This window comes from Pterocles gutturalis, unplaced genomic scaffold (genome assembly GCF_000699245.1).
Source record: "Pterocles gutturalis isolate BGI_N339 unplaced genomic scaffold, ASM69924v1 scaffold25457, whole genome shotgun sequence".
Classification (NCBI taxonomy): domain Eukaryota; kingdom Metazoa; phylum Chordata; class Aves; order Pterocliformes; family Pteroclidae; genus Pterocles; species Pterocles gutturalis.
In genome coordinates this window covers 1-15,647 of record NW_010110919.1, presented here as the reverse complement: position 1 = coordinate 15,647, position 15,647 = coordinate 1, and the positions used below count along the sequence as shown (strand labels likewise).

Here is a 15,647-nt window from a genome sequence, read left to right as displayed (position 1 = left end):
TACTCTGTTTTCTCTCTATCTTCAAAATCACACTCTCAAGGAAAAATTTGGTATAAATACACCTGTTTGTGATTGTGGCTTACTGCATATCAATTTCCTACTGCATCTGACCTGCTCCATTGTCCTTCATACCTCCCCAGACCATCTGAAGGGAAATAATGTCCTAATACCACAAATAAATATTGAAGACTGTGCAAGACAAAGATTTAAAATGTATTATATACACTTTTCTGCACAGTTTGCAATAAGAACTGTTGATGGTTGTAAATTCAAAATGTGTGTGTTTCTCATAAGTTCAGGTTCCATGAAATGTCAAGCATAGGCTAAAATATAGCCCAAAATATTAAGACATACATTAAGAACTTACCAGCTAAGCCCTATGCACAAAGTTCAATAAGTAACCACCTTCTGGAAGAGTGTTGCTTGACTTAGTAAATAACAGCTGAATATCTCTGAGAGAATCCGAGCCAGTATCTGCTTTTACAGCACCATGAATCAGAAATAACTGCATCAAGGACAATACATACTTCATGTTATTTAGATTAAAATGGATTTTGGTGCCCAGCCTACAAGCTATTGGTGTAGATATGTTGGCTGGTCACATTCTGAAAACTGAAAGTTTTTGTTTTCATACAGCTGGCAAGTGGAATGAGTGTCCTTTCAGCTGTACCACTAATGAAAACTTACAGAAAATATTTCCATTACAGTTGAACTATGTATGCAGTTATGGAACAAAACTTCATTAAATGAAGTGAAATGTTTCCTGGAATTCCCCTACCACATCCATATATTATGGTAATTTACTTTGAATTTGGGAATTTTGATCCTCTTTGTGTGTCCCAGGTAAGAGCAGTCATCTTCATCACATTTGGCCCTGTCTTTTGAATTCCAGCTTTGCATTTTCAAGCCTTTTATTAATGCAGGGACCAGCCAGTTTTTCTGCATTCTACAGGCTTGGCAGCAAAAGAACTAAAAAAAAAAAAATCCAAATAATTGAATCTTTTGTTCTTTGGGGCCCAGTTCTCTCCTTCCAGCAATGCCTGAAAAGCAGAAGAAGTGGTGTGGTCGTATTTCAGAAGTTACACTAAGGCTTCAAACATTGTAAGCTTGGAGAATGTATCCTCCTTTCCAAAGCGTGAGAAAGTGACTATTGCACTGGACTATTTTGTCAAATATAGAAGAGTTGCCTGTTCCCCTGCATCATCGCATACTCTTACTACCATGCCAGGAAATTAAGTGTTTGTGATAAGTGGGTGGTGTTATGGTCTGTTCTTTCGCATCGTTCCTGAGCAGATTCTGAACTGCAATTCCAAACCACTCTCTAGGATCTGAAGCTACAGTTCCCAATCCTGAAGTGTTGCAAGATACCTCTGTACCAACCGTGATTTTACAGTTCCCTTCCAGAGTTTGTGATGAACCTTAGCCAGGTAGTTCTGAGGTGGATTTTTGAGTCATTTTTTATTTTATTTTTGTTTTTCTTTGATAAGGCCCTTTTACCCTCTTTGTACTGATGCAATGAGAAAAGCAATCTTACAGAACCACCTCCTCTGGTTCTGCGGCCAGTGTGGATTTCTTCAACCTGTATGAAACTCTGCAGCCCAGGTTGTGTCAAGAGCTGCAACAAAAGTGCTCCCAGAAGGAGCACATATTTGCGACAGCTATATCCCATATTTCCTGCTGCTGAGGAGGAGGAGCATCAAGCTGAGGAGGCAATGGTACCTATAAAGAGCCCAAACAGTCTGGAATGTAGTAGGGGAGACAGTCTAATGGCTGGTAGGACCTGTGAAGAGGAGCACTTTCCTTGAGCAGAGACGCCCTAACAGCTTATTCTTTTGCTATGACAGTATCTATAGTCTTTATGAACTTGAACACTCTCATTAGCAATTACTAATTTACATAATACATATTAGTATATCAGGGGCTTAGAGAAGATTCAAAAGCCCTTTGAGGCAGTAGATAAGTGAAGAGAAGCCTTATAAGGTGGACCAGTTTTTGACTCACAAGCTTAGCCATCCAACTAATTTGCATGAAATGTGAGAGCCTTAAATCATAGTGAAGATGTTTCCTGTGTTGTAATTAGATGGGAAACTCCCTTACAGACTCAAAAAATCCTAAGATAATTGAATTGTAGATTATTTTATATAGAGTCACAAAACAATTTAATATAATTTCTGGAGGTTTTTATGGTGTGGTTTGAATAGTAAGATTCTACTCATGCTTGTCTGGGAACATGGGTATAAATCACCAAATGTTGCCAGTTAGCAGTAATGCCCACATCTCAAACTCATGTTGAAGTGCTGGGCTTTGCAGCACAGTCATAGACTCACCACGTAAAATATGAGTGATTTTATATTAACATTTTATATTAATATTTTATATTAATATTATGCTGTATATGTTCTGCTACAGATTACATCTTCCATTTTTCATGGCTCTATGAGCCACTATGTCCTACAATAAAGTTTAGGGTCAGTTAAAGCTGCTGACTTAATATACATACACACTGCTTTAACAGACCCCAAACTCTGTTGTGGGTCTACAGAATTGCCAGCATTGTTCTGACCTTGACTATGCCTCTGTTCAGCCTTCATTTTTCTCCTTTCTGAGCTTGCTTCATCCCTTTAGGAAACTTTCAGTGTGTTGTGCAAAATTACAAACATAATGGTTCAGCTTTGCAAGATCTTTTTAACAAGAAAAAAAACCGAAAGATCTGTCTAAAATATCTGGTTTAGATTTAATTTTATTTGTCATCTTTTATGAACAAATTACGAAATATACTTCATTCACAAATTGGAAATATTTACAATTTCTTTACAACAAGGCATTGGTAAGGTTTTGATTTATGGCATTCTTAGAGCATTCTGTCTTTCAAAACAAAGACATTGGTGTTGTTTTCAGCACACTGTTCATTTACACTCTGAATTGGAAATGGGAGCCTTTTGGAAGAGTAATTTGCACTCTCTTTTGATACAATCTGCTGGGAAAACTGAGGCTGGATGCATTCGCAATGTGGGCAGTGGGACTGTGCAGGTGTGTTGCTGGTACCATGCCACATGATTTGAAGCCATCATATTACACCAGGTGCTGCTAAGTGGGGAGGAGAAAAATATTCCCCTGAGCCATCCTTCCTCTGTCCTCTTCTCTTCTCTTCTCTTTAGGAATACTGTGACTGGGCTAAATGTGGTCCAGTTTAACTGGGGTTTTTTTTTTGTTTTCTGAGGCTTCGTCAGAAGAGTTGTCTTGAGAAGTCTATTTCAAATACTCTCACCATTCTGAAAAATTATTCAGACAAAAAAAAAAAAACAAAAGAGAGCAGCCAGGAAGTGAATAAATATTGTAAATCTGCAAAATGTTCAGGAGACAAATTTTGAACACATTTCTAAAAGGGAAATGCAACTGTGCTGTTCTGCAGCTTTGACATTTGAGCCATAAAAGCTAAGATAGTTCCATTTTCTCAGTTTCTTGGAGTTTATTTTTTTTTCCGAAGAAAAATCTAAACCCACTTCTTTCCATGGAACTTTTAAAAATCTCTTAATATACACTTCCATTATAAATCAGATGTGGGCCACCATTGCTTAGGTTGTCTGTCATTTCCTGCAACAAGAATAGAAAACACTGATGAAAAATACAATTATTTTATGGTGTTTGAAATTTAGTTAGCTAAGGTCGTAAGAAAAAATTAACAAACTCTGAGTTTCAGACATTCAGAAAAACTTTACATTTTTTTATTTGGCTTAATAAATCTCACTGTAAAAGAAAAGAAATCACATTTCTCCCTACATAAATTAAGTACATTTGAAAGCTGATAGAGTCATTGATAGTGATTGCATTGGACATTACTCTCAGACCACATGTACAGCATTTATGGCATCCGTGCAAGTTTTGTGATGTTGTCCTTTGAAAGTGTGTCAATAAAGCTTGTGTGGTAATGTGCAAAGGAACAAGATGGTAACTGAGTCTTCATTTCCATTCAAAACTTTTTCTGTGCTGACATGCCACAAACAGATGCCTTTTGATGCTAGCTGGGATAGACATTTGGGAAGTAGGTCTATATCCAAATAGGACTTAAGGGTTTTGACTGCTTGCTTTGGGATGGGATTGATTTTGGTTTTCACTTAGTATGCCAGACTACAATTTTTAGCAGTTCAGCAATTGCTACTCAAGTGGCAGATGAGTCTGCAAAGTAAGCTGACCTGATCATGAGTCAGAATCCTAAAGCACCTAAACCAAGATTTGTTTGGAGTTAGATTTTCTAATTCTCAAATTGCAATCCGAACAATACCTATTTAGCAGCTGTCTAAGCCTGGAGATGGCTACATTAGTTAATCACTTATCTGACCTTCAAGGCTACAAAGCCAAGTGGATTTTATGCTGAGAACTGCCGCCTTCTGTGCAGTCCGAGGGCTGTTTCATACCAAATTGAGTCAGGATGCAGAAATGATCTGCTGCTTATGTCCAGTGAGAGATCCCTGAGAACATACTATGCCAAGAGGAATGGGCACGTGTGAAAATGCAATTTAGGCTATTCTTTTTAAAATTCAGGTAGATGAGGTAGAGGCACCACTGTTGGGCTAGTTCTAAAATGTTTGCATGAGAACCAGAAGATCTTCTCTGCATGGAAAGATTAAATTCACCTTTTCCACTTCCTAGGTAGAGTTGGAGAAAATGTGTAAGATTTGTCTGTCCCCCATGTTGTGTAAGTTTCTATAAAGAAAGTAAAGCGAGATTTATTGGCTAAAGAGAGACAGAATGAATGAGCCTGACTCTATAGCATAGTAGCTGAGACTCTTGGTAAAGAGAAGAAAATTCTGGGGCCTGGTCTTTATTCCTAGTCTGACTCTTTCTCTCCTTTTAATCCACAATATTTGATTTACAAGTAGTTTGGGAGGCGGAGACCAGAACTCAAAGTTTCACATAAAGTGGAAGCTCTGCTGCCTTGTCTCTCAGGTGTTACCAGCTGTATTTTAAAATAGATCACAAGACTTAATTGTTCCCTGAACAGTTTTTGAAACAAAGGATGTGCGATGCCTTTCTCCAAAGTAAATTTAGGGCCATCAAAACAAGTACCCTTGCCAATCAATACTCCTGAATCAAGCATAAGATTCAAAGAAAATGCAGTGTGTAAACTTACTGATTTTTGAGCATTTTCTACCACCCAGCTTTGCATTTGGCAGGTGATGGTGTTGGATGCATCGTATGGTGCCTTATTCTCCTCAAGTACAGAAGAGAACCATGCATGCCTGACACTAGCCTCAAGATCCCAGTCTAGGGGCTGTCTGCTCTGAAACAAGGCACTATGTTTTGCCTGTTTGTAGGTGCCTAAACTCTTTGTTGGATATATGATGAAGATATCAGTCAGCTGGGAAAGGGACCAAGAATACCAAAGTTCTTTAATATTAACTGTCAGTCAGCCACAAGTTAATAGTAATGATCTGTCAGAAGGCTACTTATGAGTGAGTGTAAGTTTCCTTTTGTTAGTTTTGTCACTTGAATCCTCTGCCAACATCAGCTATTAGAATATCATCATAATTTCAGAAAATATTGAAAACCATTTATTTCCCCCAATATTTCTATTTTCAAAAATAAAAGTATTAATAAATTTAAAAACATTTCTGAATTCAAGAAATGAAGGAGCATACAGATTAGAAGCAGAGTGAGTCAACGGTGACAACATCCAAATGGGAGCATTTGGATGTCTATAACTAGGGTGAATATTTTAAATACTCAACTTACTTCCAGATTGCAGCGTTCACCACGTAGAATTATGTCACCACCTGGAAGCACCATTCCTGACTCAGAGTGACATCACAACATCAGCCAACTTTGATTAGCTGAAACTATGACTTCCTCTTAGAGATGGCCCTTCCTGAAGTGACATAACAACATGGTAGCTCCCTAGTGTTCAGCGTACCTTGGAGTTAACTCTGGTGTCGGGGGAACCACCGGGCAGCTGGGCAGGTCGGTTATTTCAATACCCCTCAATCTCTAATATAAATATAACAATTATACAATAAATATAGCACAAACAAATGCACATGCAGTACATGTCTATATCAGTGTATATCAGTATAAATATACAAAATAGTCTTATATATAAAACACTTAAAGCTATTTTCTAAATCAGGGCCTAACTTAATGTAAGTTTTTAAGTAGCCTTCATTACTTTATAGGGTCATGCCTTGAGCTAATGTACTCAAACCTGCCAGAAACAGGCTGTCCGCAGGCTGTAGGTCTAAGAAGTCCCAGATCAGACCATCTGTGCGTGCATACTTGATTCTACAACACACATGCAGGGAGTCCACCATCGGTAGGGCGCATCCCACATTCTCTGAGCATATGCAATAAGGTTGCTCTGCACATGCATCATGGCCCTTCACTGAAGATAAGTGGGCACCTAGCAGTCCTCACTGCTAAGTGTCCAAAAGCTCAATAGGTCAACAGGCCAGGAAAGGAGGCAGTGAACTACTGCAATACATGGTCATCTTTAGCCAAAACTGATAGGGTTGGAAGGTGTTTGTGTTTTGAAAACTTTTTCTTCCCAGGCCATTTATTTTTTCTTAACCTCTCTCTTTTTCTCTCAAATGGGCTTCATCTTTCTCCTTGTTGAGTCAAGAACCTCTTTGAAGGCAGGATCTAGCCTACCATCTGCAAGACCATGGTCATACTTGCCTACATAGCTCATCAGAATTATGCTTCACTTTAAAATGAGAGGGAGAAATTTATCTCTCCCCTTGATTTTATCACCCCTGTTTTATGGTACTGTTATAAACTTTTAACTTTTAAAAATATGTTTGAAACGTCTTCTAAGGTGAATTCAGTCTATATTTCTACTTGGAGTCTCATCTCAGTTAAGAAACCGAAGAAAAGTGACAAGTCAATTTTATTTAATGGACAATTAACAGCTATATCATTTTTTTGTCAGGGAATCTGCAAACATTCTACAGTCTGAATTAATCCTCACTCTGCTGTTCGGAGGTCTCAGTAGATGTGATACAGACTGTTGAACTTAACTGTAATGAAACTTGTACGTGGAGGTTTAGACGGGCTGTCCACTTGCTTTTGTTCCCTTCCCTACTCATTTCTCAAATGAAAGGCATTGGATATGAAGTCCAAATGTAAAACACAGGGTGTCAGCGAAAATTTTACTCCTCAAGTATTAATCATATCTGTAAATCCAAGGAGCTGATTTCAATAATTTTATTCAATTAATTCTTTTGGCCCTACATGCTCAACTTTGGGGGATTAAGTTTCAGCACCTAAACATAGACCTAGGCACCTTGATAAGCTTCCTTTTTGCACAGAAAGGCAATAAATGCTCAGTGCTGCTGGAAATCCGACCAGTTTCATTTCGGTGTCTAAATATGCCCTTAGGTGCTTAGGTTTAGTCATCTAGGTTTGTGAACTGTGGCTTTGGTGTTTAAATAACCTACTTTATAAGCTGAGTACTTGGGAGAGGAAGAAATTGGTTAAATCCTGGAAGCATGCAATGATGTTGTCACAGAAAACAGTCTGTGCTTTTTCACAGTACAATACATGATAATCCATATTAATAAGGCTTCTGATTTTTTATAAAGTGCTATATTTAGCAGCTAAGCACTTGAATAGCTATACAATGGAATTATGTTGAAAGTGGATGTACTTCATTGAAATGGATGTACTGCAAATACACAGTACCTAAAAATAGCTCCATAAAATGCAACATAATAAAGCTCACACAGAATGGCAGTATTTCCCAGAAGGTCTTTCTCATATAAAACCGAAAACTGAATACATTTCTTGTGAATTGTAAATGTTAATGCATACAGTAGCATTTTAAGAGAAGCAGAACGAATAAGGGTGGACACACAACTCACTTTTTCTGCCATTTCATGGGAGTGATGCAATGAATGTTCTCTTTCTGAGAACATTCGCCTTTGTTCATAGCTGGCTAGCCGACAAGTGAGCCATGAAGAAAGGGTGCAACCACCAATTCCAATGCATGCAAGAGACATGGAGGCAAGATGCAAAGAATAGAGAGCAGATGACTTCTTTGTCAGAGCACGAAGAAATTGGAAATTTAAGATTCCTCCGATTAGTCCACAGATGCAACAGGCAGAAAAAAGTATCATCTGTCAGGAAAGACAAGAGAGGTTACGTCACAGTAACATTTTTTGGAGACACATTCATATAAAAAATGAGATTAACCATAATTCAATGCTTGAATAGCATCAGGGACTGCAAAACACTTCACAGACACTCGTTTTTAACTCCCTCAGCTCCTGCAGCGCTCGAAGGGAATACAATAGCTTCTGGTATACAAAAGTTAAGATCGATGTTACATGTATGATAAAGTTGGGTAGAATGAGTTGCTCATGTTAAAAGCTAGTCAATGGAAGGACTACTAGGACACAAATCTGACTTCGAGGATGTGATTCAAAACAGTAACATGACAGAATGTTGTAATTTTCTATTGTGCAGTTTCTCACCACTCCTCAGGAGTAAATGCCTCGTGTATTGGCAGTGAATCTCTCTTGCTTTGTGTGCCATCTAACTCTGCCTCTTGTTCAGTCAGACAGCAGTTTGGGGGCTTTCTGAAATTTTTGTGTGGCGACTTCAAAAGTTTTTAAGGTGAATGTATTGGACAAAGAAGCAACAGAAACAACAAAGAAATCTGTAATGCAACTCTACAGGAGGTCAGTGTGGTGACTATGTGTTTGTCTGTTTGTTTATAACTTGGCTAAAATGTTTCTGGGATCTTTAGAAGAACGTGAAACAGGCTGCAATTAATGAGACACGTTTAAAGACCTTCTATCACTTTAATCACACAGATGCCACTGGTTCTGATGTCCTTGAGCCACAAGTGGCTCAAGGGCAGAAGACTTTATTATAGAGGCACTGCTAAATTGTTGTCTTATTCACTTCTCTTGGTACTGCTGGCCTGTCAGATGTTGATCTAGATGGGCCTTTGATGTTATTCAATATGGCTTTGTATATGGACTTAGCTAATGTGGTAGGAACAATTTATGGAGTCTTATAGACCACTTCCATATACAACTTAGATGAGAATTTCATCACAAATGTGGTATTCAGGCAAGATGTTGCAGTCCACTGGGAAGTGACTATACCGTGAGATCACCAGAACAGACAGCTTTTAGAAACTGGTTATCGTCCACATGGTTTTAAGAAATGAGACTATCATTGTAACGGGGTTCAACTCATTGATATTCAAAAATAACCTGAGAGAGATCTTAATTCCTTCCACACTTACACTGGTTCTATGTGACTTCCATCTGCATATGGCAGAATAATCAAGCTGACAAGAAATTAAGCCAGACATTATCACTTACAGTAGGATCGTGTCTTTAACATAAAGATCTGCTGTGACTTGTGTAGTAATAACACAATTTTACTGCAGTCAGAAAAATTACTGTACTTCTGATTCTTAGAAGAAACAGAAAACATCTGCCATCACTTTAAAACTGGCTTATTTGTGGTTCTGTTTGCACAAAGAACTTCTTAAAACAGTGAACAGCTACAATATCTAGAATCAAACCTGGTCAGCAGTTTCATTGAGGTGGCAGCCCAGTCATGCCACACTGCACAGAAATGGGTTTTTGAAGGAGAGTAGTTACAATCCAGTGAAGTTATTGGGGAACGTTTTTATTGACATGGCATAAATTCGTGTCAGCAGGTTTTCCTTCCGTATTTATCCAAACAGTGATAAGTGGAGATGTGTGGCTTAAACAGACATAACCTAAATAGGCCATTTCAGAACTGCCTTGTTTTGCTTGATTAACCCAAAGTGCTGATTGCTTTTTTTGGACTGATGACTTGCAATTATTACTGATTTTTTATCAGAAACACTTGGACACAGAAAGCCCCCAGTAAGGAGTTCAAGTTAGATAAGTATGCCTTTCAAATACTTATGTGTTATATATGCAGTGGAAAAACTTACAACAAGTCCAGATTTTTTTTTGGCGCACAAAATTCCACATATGCCACAAAGCAGAAACTGCAAAGAAAAAAGTATACCAATTATTTCATCATTTAAGGTCTCAAGTTTACATTCTGCTGTCTTGCTGTAGTAGTGACCACAACAGTAGGTTAGGCAATAGTTACAGTTGTTGTCAGCATTTTTATCACAAACCTTATGTTTCAGGAATTTATAACTCATCCATAAATGCACTTATCTGAGAAGAAGAAACTGGAATGAAAAGTCAGACTGAGGATTATTACTCATAAAAAATTAAAAAAAAAAAAAAAAAGAAATCCTACTCTTAAGTTGCTTGGGTAAATAAAACATTAAAAAAACACCCCAGTGATGTTGCAAACAAAAGATGCCGTTTTACTTTTTTTTTTTTTTTTTTCTTTTCTCAGAAAAGTTTCACAAGATAGTAGTGGATGATCCAAAACATCTACTTTCAAGCATAGCTGAGGTATGTAGTGCCCTGATCCTACCATGTGAACCACTGAGGGAACATACATGGACAACATGGACAGTGGGACTCTGGGCAAGAATGCAGTTCAGCCACCTCCCTGGGTGCAGGTGTAAATATAAGTATCTCTGTTGGTGTGGTTATTCTGAACATTCAGGAAGAAGCATTCAGATTCTAGATAGCCCGCTTTATAAGAGATAGCACGAAGTTATCTGTAATTTTTTCATGTAGTTCCCTCTCACAAACTGATCTCCTAATTGTCACATCAAGCATTAGGCAAAAACTAATTAACAAAAACTGAAACACCCCCTACCAGCTGATATGAATAGGTGTTAACGCTTTTTAGTGACCTGCATCAAAGACCAGTGACATTCTCTGATGTCCCTTTTTCCTTCTACAAAAAGGTTTAATGAGGGAAACAGGGAACAGTCCCCGAGGGAGCAGTCATGGTAGGAATGACAGTAGTTGTATGAAAGCAATAAAGCCTTCTCCAGGTGTTTCTAATACTGTCAAAAGATTTCTTTGATACCTCATAAACTTCTTTATTAAGAAATCTAGGCTACTTATTTTCAGTAAAGCTAACCCTAGATCTCTACTGAGAAGTAATTTTAGAGTTTTAAAACTGGATTTTTCCACCTCCTTTTTGCACTGAGATGGCATTTCTAGCAAAAGGCTCTGCCTGACCTTGATTTGGCATTAAATCACAGAACAGACCTGGCTGTTGCATAAGTGAAAAAAAAATGAAACATTTTTTTTTCAGTCCATGTAATATATTGCATGTACATCTCATTTACCCTCCAAAATATTGCAACTTGAGTATTTCAGTTGAAGAGGTTCTTTAATACATAGTATATCTCCCTCCAACTAAAGTAGTTCATGCATATAGCTAAGCATGAGACTTGAGATACATTTTTACTCTGAGTTGGGTCCATTGAATCAGTTCCCCACAACTAATATGGTTAATTTTTTAAATATTATTTACCTCTATACTAAGCTCAAGATGTGGACTTAATACTGCCGATGGAGAGGAATGGGTCAGGTAGACCATGGCACTGAATGGCTCAGGACGTACCAAGACATACAACTGGTAATTGCTGTTAGAGCTCACCTATTGGAACAGCAATCAAAAAAGCAATGGGTAGGACTCCCTCTGCCCCTTCGCCTTTGGCAAAGGAGATTTCAGCTCAGACCTATGACACCTGTCTTCTAAGTTTTCACTCAGGCTTTCTGTGAAGTTTTGGAGTTTCACTCCCAATTCTGTCATTACAGATTGCCTTCAACTGAAAGCGTGCTTCAGTTTTTCACATGTAGTATTTTGTATTTCTCAACATTAATGCAGAAATCTCAAAAAAATTTTTGTTCAAGACATTGCTGTAATTAAGTTCTACTCAGTCAGACTTGATAAAGCCGATTAATAATATCATTCCTCTCTGTAGCGATTGAATAGGATTGAAAGGAAAATTCTGTATAAGGAAAAATTTATGAGCTCTGGAAAGCTTGCAGAAAGGATCTGGAAGATGTCATCAATGATAGTTTTGACTTGTAACAAGTCTGTCTTAACTAGCTTAAAAAGCTTTGGGGTTTGATTAATTTTGAACTCTTCTATTTTATAATACTCTCAGCTGTAATATAGACACCAGGGGCTCTGCTGTCTTGCCAGTCTCTGTCTGTTCCTGGCTATCCTGAAGGACTTCATGTCAATATGTCATTCCATTTAAACTTGTAACTGTTGAGCTACTCTGGACTACAGTTTACCCATGACTGACTAATACTGTCATGGGAAGGACTTGCTCCTTTCTGCATGATCGTTGATTATCCTCAGTCAATTTTTATCAACCTTGTGGGCTGTTTAAGTGTAGTTACATTTTATAACCCTGTCAAACCTGAAGTAAGTTAAGGGAAACACATGCTGAAAATAAGTAAATCAGGAGTGGAAAATAAATATATCACTGAAGATAAGCTCCTTATAAAGAATGACCAGTTGTTGAAGTGTTCACAAGTCATGCTGAGAATAAGGCTAAAACATTTCATGAAGGATAAGCTAAATTAATAAGCCCTCCAAAATGCCCTGGGAGCCAGAGAGAGCCTGGACTTAAAACAGATGTTTCACTCTCGGACTTTCATTTTAAATATTATTGATGAGAAAAATCATAAAAGGCTAAAAGATCAAAAATATCACTTAAAAACCTACGTAGACGACTATTTGCAACCAATTCCCATTATTTCTGGGGTTACTTTTGGTTGCAGACTTATTCATACCTCCAATAATACATGATATTTCATGTCAAGACTAGCAGAGGAGGCAGAGGTTGAATGTATCATACAGTAATAGATGGGGCAGAACTACTTTTGGGCAAAGGGTAAAAAATCCAAAGAAAGACACTACAAAGCACAAAAGATAATTAGAAACTCAGTCGGCTGTGGGTGCCTTAGTCTTTCATTCAGTGAAGTTTTAGCAGGGACCTAGCAGAGTCAGAATCCCTCTGATAACACTTGTGTGACTGCAAGGTGATGCAGGAGTGTCTAATTGTCTGTGGAGATTTTGCCATTCACATTGCAGCTGTGCCTGCTTATTTTCAATATGCATATTTGAAAATCATAGAATCATAAGAATCATTTAGGTTGGAAAAGACCTTTAAGGTCATCGAGTCCACCCCTTAACCTAACACTTCCAAGTTCATCACTAAACCATGTCCCTCAGTGCCACATCTACAGGTCTGTTAAATATCTCCGAGGATGGTGACTCAACAACTTCCCTAGGCAGCCTGTTCCAATGCTTGACAACCCTTTCAGGGAATAAATTTTTCCTAATATCCAATCTAAACCTCCCTTGGCGCAACTTGAGGCCATTTTCTCTTGTCCTATCACTTGTTTCTTGGGAGAAAGGACTGACACCTACCATGCTACAACCTCCTTTCAGGTAGTTGTAGAGGGTGATAAGGTCTCCCTTGAGCCTCCTTTTCTCCAGGCTAAACAACCCCAGTTCCTTCAGCTGCTCCTCATAAGACTTGTGCTCTAGAACCTTCACCAGCTTCGTTGCCCTTGTTTGCACACACTCCAGCACCTCAATGTCTTTCTTGTAGTGAGAGGCCCAAACTGAACACAGTCTTCAAGGTGTGGCCTCACCAGTGCTGAGAACAGGGGCACAATCACTTCCCTAGTCCTGCTGGCCACACTATTTCTGATGCAGGCCATGATGCTGTTGGCCTTCTTGGACACCTGGGCACGCTGCCGGCTCACATTCAGCCAGCTGTCAACCAACACCCCCAGGTCCTTTTCCATCTGGTAGCTTTCCAGCCACTCTTCCCCAAGCCTGTAGTGTTGCAGGGGGTTGTTGGGACCCAAGTGCAGGACCTAGCGTGGAGCCTTGTTTTACGTCATACAATTGTCCTCAGCCCATCGAGCCAGCCTGTCCAGATCCCTCCGTGGAGCCTTTCTGCCCTCAAGCAGATCAACACTCCCCCTGACTTGCTGTCATCTGCAAACTACTGAGGGTGAACTCAATCTCCTCGTCCAGATCATTGATAAAAATACTAACCAGAACTGGTCCCACTACTGAGCACTGAGGAACACCACTTGTGACTATCTGACAACTGTATTTATCTCCATTCACCACCACTTTTTGTGCCCGACCATCCAGACAGTTTTTTACCCAGAGAATAGTACTCCTGTCCAAGCCATGAGCAGCCAGTTTCTCCAGGAGAATGCTGTGGGAAACAGTGTCAAAGGCTTTACTAAAGTCCAGGTAAATAACATCCACAGCCTTTCCTTCATCCACTAAGTGGGTCACCTTGTCATAGAAGGAGATCAGGGTAGCCCAGCAGAACCTTCCTTTCATAAGCACATGATGACTGGGCCTGATTGCCTGGTTTTCCTGTACATGCCGTGTGATGACACTCAAGATGATCTGCTCCGTGACCTTGCCCAGCACTGAGGTCAGACTGACAGGCCTGTAGTTCCCTGGATCCTCCTTCTAGCCCTTCTTGTAGATCGGCATCACATTTACTAACCCCCAGTCAGCTGCGACCTTCCCAGTTAGCCAGACCTGCTGTTAAACGGTGGAAATCTCTCTTTTGGTCTGTTGAACTTTGGAATAAATAATCAAAGACCTCCCAGAGAAGGAGAATGCTTATTTTGATCCTGCTTTAATTTACTTTATATTAAATATGGGATTGAAACAAAACCTCAGATCCAAACACCCAGAAATTTTGGTAAGGAAGCTGAAATCTCAATTTAGATTCAAGTTCTGTGGTTTGGATCCATCCCTATTTCATATTTGCTGAAAGAAAAGACTTGGCTTCTTTCACTTTCTCTTGGAAAAAAGAGGTCTTTCTTACTGTTAGACTAAAAAAAAAGATTCAGTTTCAGTATATCTGCAGAGAACCAAAATTTGTTGGTTTCCATCATGCAGAAGAGAAGGAACTATTTTTATTTTGTATATTGAAGCTATGAAACTTGCTTTCTTCTGTTTTGAGGAGGCAAAAGCAATGGTGTGTGTAATTCGCTTGAGAAAATGAAAACCGTCTATGGAAAATCTGTCTGGAGACAGGCTGAAGAAAATAGTAGAGAAAACCTGTTGAATATAAGGACTGCTTGATCCTTAATTATTGTTCATGACAAAGAAGAAGCCCAAACTACATACACACACTCTGTGGAAAGCCCTCCAGCATTCTGGGTCATCCGTATGTAACTGATGAAACAGAGGAAGGGAAATTATTCCAAATTTGAATATAACACAATGAAAATGCAATCATATCATACCTACTCAAGTAATGCCCCACTTGAAAGAATAAACAGTCAAGACAGAATCAACAGCTTCACTTCTATCTATTCGTCAGGTGGCAAAACAGAAATTCTGTGTTTTACACAAACTGAATAAACATGTGACTGCCTTGAGAATACCTAGAAATTTGAAATTAGTAATGTCTAGAGAGGACCATTCTATTTAATAATCTTGTTGCTTCAACTCCATCCAGATGAGAAAAAAGCTGAAATCCCTAGTGGGTGAACTGAGCAGAGAAGGTGTAATTGTAACTCTTCTTCAAAGCAGTATTTCAGAACAATGATTAAGTTTTCTTAGTGCAGGCATAAAGGGCACAGAATCCACTCCTGAAAACAAAGGCATCAAATTAGAGAAAAATGAGAATGGGCAAAAAGAGTGAGCCTAGATAACAGGTTTGCCTGTTACCTTCAAGAAACACAATAATCTTCGCAAAAGGGGGATGGAAACTT

The 15,647-nt window shown here is 38.8% G+C and overlaps 1 protein-coding gene across 1 annotated transcript; it reads right to left on the bottom strand.

The window, feature by feature from the left end:
• Positions 1 to 2,727: 2,727 nt before the first annotated feature.
• On the bottom strand, positions 2,728 to 9,991 carry TMEM196 (transmembrane protein 196; the record flags this gene model as incomplete). The annotated part of the gene is made up of 4 exons (XM_010073586.1): positions 2,728 to 3,594; positions 5,912 to 5,985; positions 7,854 to 8,108; positions 9,935 to 9,991. Coding segments are annotated over 4 exons (393 nt in total), but the record flags the coding sequence as incomplete, so codon positions are not given.
• Between the last annotated feature and the right edge of the window lie 5,656 nt (positions 9,992 to 15,647).